This window comes from Mus pahari, chromosome 23 (genome assembly GCF_900095145.1).
Source record: "Mus pahari chromosome 23, PAHARI_EIJ_v1.1, whole genome shotgun sequence".
Taxonomy (NCBI): domain Eukaryota; kingdom Metazoa; phylum Chordata; class Mammalia; order Rodentia; family Muridae; genus Mus; species Mus pahari.
In genome coordinates, this window is record NC_034612.1 from 30,970,433 (window position 1) to 30,978,918 (window position 8,486).

General features: G+C 51.4%; 1 protein-coding gene across 2 annotated transcripts in view; it reads right to left on the reverse strand.

Annotated features, from left to right (window-relative positions):
• Positions 1–5,079: 5,079 nt before the first annotated feature.
• The window catches only part of Card11 (caspase recruitment domain family member 11), a 125,918-nt gene continuing 122,511 nt past the window's right edge, over positions 5,080–8,486 (reverse strand). Inside the window, exons 24-25 of one of the 2 annotated variants that reach the window (XM_021186839.1) lie at positions 6,469–6,584; positions 5,080–5,648 (exon numbers count right to left, since the gene is read on the reverse strand). In XM_021186839.1, the coding sequence (XP_021042498.1) occupies positions 5,444–5,648; positions 6,469–6,584 (321 nt within the window). In that variant the 3' untranslated portion in view covers positions 5,080–5,443. The remainder of the gene's footprint in view (positions 5,649–6,468; positions 6,585–8,486) is intronic. The other variant, XM_021186840.1, reaches the window with a different exon arrangement.

Below are 8,486 nucleotides of genomic sequence, written 5' to 3' on the forward strand. Positions count from 1 at the left end.
TCTCTCAATCAAACCCAGAGCTTGCTTATTGAATAGTTGCTAGCTATCTTACTCAGGTGCTTTTCCTGTCTCCACCTCCCAAAAGCTGGGATTACATCATGCCTGCCTCGCTTTCATGTGGGCTATGTGGGTTAGAACTCTGGACCGCATGCTTGCGTGACAAGCACCTTACCTATGGGCTAGATCCCCAGCCTTTTCCCTTGAGTTTTGTAAAGATATAGATTGTGACAAATGTTATGGGAGTGCCCCTCCCCGTGTCACACCTCTGTGCTTTCTCTTTCCTTGCTGACTGAGAAAGTCACATTTGATTGGCTATTTTTTCCACTTAATGAAGATACACACTTGCTGTAATGTGCATACTACAGTAAAATGTGCAGTGCTATGATCCAGTTTCATAGTGTTGAGCCCATTTTACAGATGGAAACACAGAGGCCCACTGGAACTATGTACGTGATATAATCAACCAGGAGCAGCCAGGGACTCTAGAGTCCGTCTTGTGAGACCGCTCAGGGGCTATCAGTACTCTTTCCTCCACACAGACCACCCTTGTCTTCTTGGGGTTTCTACTGCTGTGAAGAGACCATGACCACAGCAACTCTTCTAAAGCCAAACCTTTAATTGGGGCTGGCTTACAGTTCAGAGGTCTAGTCCATTACCATCATGGCAGGAAGCATGATGCAGGCAGACATGGTGTTGGAGAAGGAGCTGAGAGTTCCACTTCTAGACCCACAGGCAGCAGGAAGACAGAGAGAGACACTGAGCTTGGCTTGAACTTCTGAAACCTCAAAGCCCATCCCTGGTGACACACTTCCTCCAACAAAGTCACACACCCTAATCCTTTCAAATAGTGTCACTCCCTATGAGCCTAGGGCGGCCATTTCCACCCAAACCACCACAGTAGGATTTTGAGGAATGGCTTTGGGGGTAGGGTAGGGTGGCAAAGGGTCGGGAGTAGAGGGGCTGACCTACTGCTTATATTGCCATGTAGAGCTCTGGGTAAGGGAATCAAGGTTCTCCTTGCGTCCCCATTTCCTGACTTCCACCTTTCTGACTGAAAGGCGGATCTGAGGGGGACACTCAGCCCAGGGGACAGCCGGCTACCATAGCATGGAGTGTTGAGATCTCTGGAGGACAGTTAGGATATCCAGGCATTCATGGTGGGACTGTGCTCACAATGCCCCCCGACCCCCAGATCTGACCCCCAGCACTTAACATGAATGAACATGAGTGTCTACAGCCACACACACACTAGACACACATATGCGTGCACACCCACACCACATGTCCATATGCTCAAGTGTGCATACACATGCATGTGCTGGAACATGCATGTAAACACGTGTACCTTAACAACCTCATATGTACACATGTCTAAATAAGCACCTATATATAACTAGGTACACAGAGGGCACAGTGATGCCATTCCCACCACTAGAGGGTGCTAGAAGTCTTCCTAGCTTGATCACTTGCTCCTACTATGCTCAATCTCTCTCTCTCTCTCTCTCTCTCTCTCTCTCTCTCTCTCTCTCTCTCTCTCTCTCTTGCTCCCCCTCTCCCTCTTCTCCCCCTCTCTTCCCCTCCCCCTCCTCCTGTCTCTCCACCAAAAAGAAAGCAAAAGAAAAGAGAGACCTTGGAAAATGCCACACGGATGGTACTTTTAGTCAAGTATGAAGGACTGAGGCCAGGCTGACAGACACAGGAATCTAACAAGTGTTTCCTCCATCAGCTCCCTGAGGGTTTTCCCGACATCTGTCTCCTGAGCCAGCTCCCATCTCCAGGTCTGTGGGCATGACCTGGGTATGGGTACGCCTCTTGCCTAGTTTATGGCTCTGCTTTCTGTCTGCACCAGCAGGAGCTGCCCAGGGCGGATTTCACAAAGCGCCTCCCCTTGAGGGACCTAGCTCATTAACCTTAGCTCCTAATGCAGCAGAACCAAGTTCTAAAAACTTTAGTGCCAGGTAGGTGAGGTGGCTCCAGTACCTTTCTCTGTTGGGCTGGGTACACTGTTCGGACTGACGTTGGCCTCAGGAGAGCTGGTGTTCCCTCCCTTTGGGTGTCCTCCTCAATCCAGAGAGGGGCAACTGCAGCCGAGGGGTCTGGCGTCAGAGAACCAGGGCCACAGTGTCCTTCATCCCCATCCATGGAAAATGCACGGCCTATGCATTTGCTCACTTGGAGAAGCCAATGTCTCTGGGAACAGGATGGTGTGAGCTCTTTCAGAGGTGAGTTCTGGGCCAGGTATCTAAGGCTCCAGATGTGTGTGTGCAAGTGTGTGTGCATGCATGTGTGTGTGTGTGTGTGTGTGTGTGTGTGTGTTGGAGATCAAGTGACTCATGTATGTAAAGCAAGCATTCTATCCACTGAGCCGGTCTCATATAGCTCAGGATGTGCCTTTAAACATCTGATCCTCCCACCTCCACCCCCTGAGTGCTGGGATTTCAGACAAGCAAGGGCATCAACCGAGCCATGCCCCCAGCCCCCTGGGCTCCAGTTTTGGTTGTGGGATCTGTAGCACGAACTGTGTTAGCAACAGGTCCTAGAGTGTTGCTTGGAATGTTTGCAAACACCAGATGTTGGCCTTCTTCTCTGAGTGGGGGGAGGCATGTTGGTCTGACCTTGGGTGCACTGACCCTGCATCCTGGCCTTGTAGAATTTGGCCACTTGATACTTCTTCCTACACACTCCTGTGTTTGCAGGGAGGAGGGATAGAGATTCAGGAGGAGTCTCCCCTGCAGTGCGAATAGTGGGGCCACAGGTAGGGTCAGCAGCGAGACCCTGAGAATAAAGTCTCAGTGAGATGGTCCAGCAGTCAAAGTCGCTGGTCATCCAGCCTGACGGACATGAGTTTGGCCCCTGAGAACTACATGGTGGAAAGAGAGAAGAGCGACTTTTGCAATCTGTCCTCTTGTCTCCAAACACATGCCATCACACACACACACACACACACACACACACACACACACACACACACACACGCAGTTTGACTGGCTTTTATGGCTCCATTTCCCAGAGGCTCATTACTCAAAATTGGGTGGGTAGGTGGCTCACTTTGTAAAGTACTTGCCTGACAAGCTTGGGGACCTGAGTTCAATCCCCAGAACCCCTATAAACAAACCAGGGATGGTATCTTGGGCTCTCCATCCCAGGGATCTTTGCGGCTCACTGGCCAGCAAGTATTCTGCCACTCCATTTTGTCATTTCTCCTTTCTCTTATCTTCCCTCCTCTTCTCCCTCCTCTCCTTCCTCCTCCTTCAGATATAAACCTATAGGTGAATGCATTTTTTTTTTCCAGACTGGTCCCCCCTCCCCCCGCCGCTCCCCACCTCACATCACTGCCCATCAGACAGGCAGGGGAGAAGCTCAGACTGGAACCTGAACTTGACACAGTGTTACAAAAACAAATTCCCACATAGGGGGGGAGGGGAGGGTCACTTCCAGCCACCCAGCCAGCGTGGAAACTTTCACTATGATTTTGAACTAGGCACCCAGTGGCTTCAAAGCAGCGCCGGGGGTGGGGCGGGGCACCAGCACCTCGGTCCTCACTCATGACTTTCATGTCCAAACAACACAGAAAACACTCCTTTCGTCTCCTGCTTCCCCACACCCCCTTTCCTGTGCAGCTTTGGGTTCTGCCCACATGGGAGCATTCCTTCCAGAGAGGCCCTGGGTAGCCCGTGGGAGCCCTCTGTTGGGGAGGGTTGGCAAGCCTGTGGTAGCCCTCTGGGGAAGATGAAGTCCAGGAGCCTGCAGTGTAGAGAGTGTGGGGTGTTAGGGGAACCCCCCCTTGCCCCGCTCGGGACCTGCCTCTCAGTCTTGCATGCTGGAGCTTGGCCATCCCTGGGGGGAGCACCTAGACACTCGTTCCTTCCCAGATCTTCACGCTGCACCGCCCCCCCCCCCCAAACTCTAGGCAAGTCCATTTGGCTTTTCAGGCCAGCCAGCCCGAGGCTTCCGAACTTAAATAAATAAATAGAAATAAATCAGTAGACTTTCTATCTGAGGTTCCTTTCCGGTCACGTCTGTCCCCTTGGCGAGACTTCTAAGTGGAAGTGAGACGGCCTCTGCTTGAAGGAAATTTACCGTCACTTCAGGCATTATCGAGGTGGAGCGTTGGCCCTGCAGCCCCTCCGCTCCTCAGCAGGAGCTTTATCGCGACTTAAATGGCTGCAGCTGGACCTTGGCAGACCCAGAGCAGTTAACTTGTTTCTATGGGCTGTTCTGGACAACAACAACAAAAAAGACGCCATGCTTGTTGGCTGCCAGGAGTGTTGATTTGAAAGGTGCCTGGGTCCTTGGCAGACTAGGGATGGGTCATGAGGCAGAAAGGAGAGAAGCAGTGGTCTCTGGGTTCCCCGCCCCCTCCCCCCAGCCTCCTATGTTGTACTTTTGGAATCTTTTTCAAAGGGCGGAAACTGCTATTGGCTGCAATATGCTGGTTTCTGTTTTTTTTTTTTTTTGTTGTTGTTGTTGTTTGTTTCTTTGTTTTTGTCTGTGTTGTTTTAATGAGAACAAAGATGGGACAATTGGTGTCTTGATAATGTGACAAAGCCATGAAGATTCAACCTGTGATATTTGTCATAATGTACCCACCGAAGCGTGACGCTTCCAACCCGGGTCGGAGAGGCTCCTGTGTGCAGAGCTCTCTGCAGAGGCTGGTAACTGGTCAGAGAGCTCAGGGCAAGTGGCCGAGAGGGCTCAGCTGTAGATGGAACATCTGTTCCAACCCTCCCACCCCAAGAGTGTGTGCGGCGAGATTGCAAAAGTCTGAGGATGGCGGGGAGAGCGGTGAAATGCTGTCCTCGGGACAGGCAGGGCGTTGCGCTCACCAGCCCACAGAGGCTGTGGTTTTTCTGTACAGGATCAAACCAGTAAACACTCCTAACAGGGCTTGCAGGGGTAGGCGTGGCTCCCGAGGCCCCGCCCCCAGCCGAGAAACTACAGTTAGTTTCTGGTAGGGGTAGAAAGGGTCTCATTCCACCTCCCTTCAGAGCGTACGTTTGCGTGGGAAACCTCAGCCCATTCCCACCTTGATTGTGCTCGATGGGACCCCTGCTAGTGAGACTGTGGGATAAGAACCTCTGCAAAGGAGAACTGGAGGAATTTTAATGCAAGAAAAAGAATGGCATAGGAGGAGTCCTGTCTCCCTAGACCCAGCCTGCCTGGGACGCATGCTTCGCGCTTCCTCTTGGGCTGGCAGCCACTCTGGCTGCTGGAGGCCTGCAGGTAGTTAGTTACCGGTCCCTGTCGCGTGTGTCTACATTCAACTGCTGCTCTGGCCTCCCGAGAGGCTGCTGGCCTTGGGGCCCCAGGCTCTGGGGTTGCTCATCTCTGTTCACACCAGCAGAGCCTGACCTTCCACTAGGCAGCGTCTGGTGAATTTGTTGCCAGGGGCTCAGGACCCCGGTGTGTCTGTGTCCTGCCGGTAGGTCAGACCCAGACAAGCTCACAGCTGGTCCTCGTCCACCCAGATGGTCTTTCGCTGCTCCTCTACAATCTTGTCTTTGAGGACGCGCAGCAGCTCCTCCACGCTGCTCCACATCTCAGCTTCCACGGTGGCGTAGAGGCAGGGCAGCGCCTCCAGCTCTTTCTCTTTGAGCCTGCACACTCGCAGGAATTCCTCTTCCGTCTCTGGCCTTGGCAGCAGCTTCCTGGGGGGGTGAGGGTGGCGGGGTGGGCAGGGAGAGACAGCAGGGGAAGACATTTGGTGGCTGCAGGGCTCGACGCTCACAGTGTGAGCTAGAAGTCTGGGTTGCATAGTTGCCTGTGGGGGTCAAGGACTACACATGACCGGGACCTGCTGCCTTCACTTCCCTAGTGCTGGGATTATAGAAGTGAGTGTATTCACTAATATGTAAATTCAAAGCTAGCCTGGGCTACATGATGAGAACCTTTCATTCCAGGATCAGGACATCGTCCCAAATGGGAACTCTGTCCCCACTAAACACAAACTCCACCCCCTCCCCCTGTGCTTCATCTTGGCTCCTATCACTCTGCTTCCTGTCTCTATGAGTCTGATACTTTTGGGATTTCCTGTAAGTGGAACCCTACGGTGTCTGTCCTCCTGGTTGATTTTTACAGCATCATATCCTCCAGAGTCACCCATATCCTGGCAGGTGTTAGAATGCTCTCCTTTTTCAAGGTTGAATACTATTCCACCAGGCTAACCTCAAACTTGTAGTCCTCCTGAGCGTCTGGGATATAGGCTCGTGCCACCACATCTGGCCACTTCCCTCTTTGAATTTGGGTTCCTTGCATTCTTGGGCTCGACCCAAGTGTCTCAGTGACAGGAAGTTGACAGATCCTCTCCCACCCGCCACCTTCACCCCATGTGTCTTACATATGTGTGCCAGCTTTTGCCCTGCTGCGCTCAGGGTTAGTGTCACTCACAGGTCCCAGCATCCAGAGTTTTTGGAAGGGCTGAGTAAGGGTGGTGTGTGTGTGGCAGGTGTGGGGACTGGGTGTCCTTACCTGAACCGTTTGATGTTCTTCTCGCTCACCCGGATGAGCAGCACTATAGGATACACCTTGCACTTGATCAGGTCGCGCACACAACCGATCCCAGCCTCCAGCAGGCAGTGTTTGTTCTGCAAGTATAACAGCCACCATCAACAGTGGCGCCCACTCAGCCGCCCTTGTGGGTGCCAGGCTGTGCTAGGGAACTTCAAAAGTTGGCCTCGGTGAGGTCGTAGCCCCACACCTGAGGACTGCTTGCTCGATCCCGCTGAGCACAGTTGACACCGGCTATTGAGGTCGGGTCCAAGGGGGGCTTGCAGTGGACACTCACCCCCCCTCCAGCCTTCCATGGAATTCTTGGTAATGGGTAAGAGAACAGAAAATGCCAGGAAGGGAGGTTGGCTGAGGGGTCCTTGGGGTTACCTGCTTAACCAGGACTTGTTAGTTGTGGGAAAGACATTCCCATGAGGCTGAAGGCATCACTTGAAAAAAATACCAAACTTTACATCAAAGAGAAAAAGAATGCACAATTGCTATCCTAGCCCTGGGGAGGCTGAGGCTGGGAGACAGAGTTTCAGGTCAGCCTGGGCTACATGACAGGTGAGGCCCTGTCTAAATGACCAAGCCAAACCAAACAAGAAAAAGAACATAGAAATCTCTCTCTCTCTCTCTCTCTCTCTCTCTCTCTCTCTCTCTCTCTCTCTCTCTCTCTCTGTGTGTGTGTGTGTGTGTGTGCCTGTAATTCCAGGATGTGGGAAGCTGAGGCAGAAACATCACGAGTTTCAGCTCAGCCTGGGCTACCTAGTAAGAGTCAAAAATTAAAAAGAAAGAAAGGAAGAAAGAAAGAAAGGAAGGAAGGAAGGAAGGAAGGAAGAAAGAAAGAAAGGAAAGGAAGGAAGAAAATATAAATAGGCAGGTGTGTGGTATGCACCTGTGATCCTAGCACCTGGAGGCAGAGACAGGAAGATAGCAATTGGAGGGCAGCCTGGACCAGATAGCTAGTTCCAGGCTAGCCTGGGTCACATAGTGAGAGCTTAGCTAAAAACCAAGAAAAGGCTGGAGAGATGGCTCAGTGGTTAAGTACACTTGCTGCTCTTGTGCAAGATCTGGGTTCAGATCCCAGCACCCACGTGGCAGCTCACAACCACCGGGAATGCTCTAGCTCCAGGAGATGTGATGCCCTCTTCTGACCTCTGTGGGCATTGCACTCATGTGCACACACACACAGATACACACAGACATACACACACACAGACACACACACATAGACACAAAAAAATGAAACAAAAATATCTTTAAAAAAAACCAGCCAAACAAAAATCAGAATGTATGTATATACTCTTGAATATATGTGTATGCTTGTATATGTATGTGTATGTATATGCACATATACACATGCATATATGTATATGCATATGTATACATATATGTGTATGAAAATGTATATCCAAGTGTGGCAGTACATGACTGTAATGTTGTCACCTAGGAGGTGAGATGTAGGAGACTGTAGTTAGTTTTCAGGCCAGTCTGGTCTACACATGAGACCCTTTAAAAAAACTAGAGAAGGAGGAAGAGGAGGGAGAGGAGGATGGAGATGAGGAGGAAGAGAGGAGAGGAGGAGGGGAGGGAGAGAGAGGAGGGAAGGGGCAGAGAAGAGCATGAGAGAGAGAATATAGTATTACCACCACTCTATAAATGTTTCCTCTGCACACACTGTAGACCTGGCACCCAGGCCTTGGGGGGGTCACAGCTTGGAAACCCTGCCCCTCTGGACTTTCTCCCCGCATCTCTTTGCTCCCTGCCTCCCCTTAACCCTGGCTGGTGGGGCTCCACTTTCCAGTACGATTTATCTTCTCTGTGGCCCACTTACTTTCTCTTCTCTGTGATCAGACCTCCTTAATAGGACCTGGCTTTCTTATTTGAAATATGAAATAGGATCTCAGGTAGCAACAGAAAACAAAACAGAATGTGTTCTATATAACCCTGGTGCGCTCTCTCTCTCTCTCTCTCTCTCTCTCTCTCTCTCTCTCTCT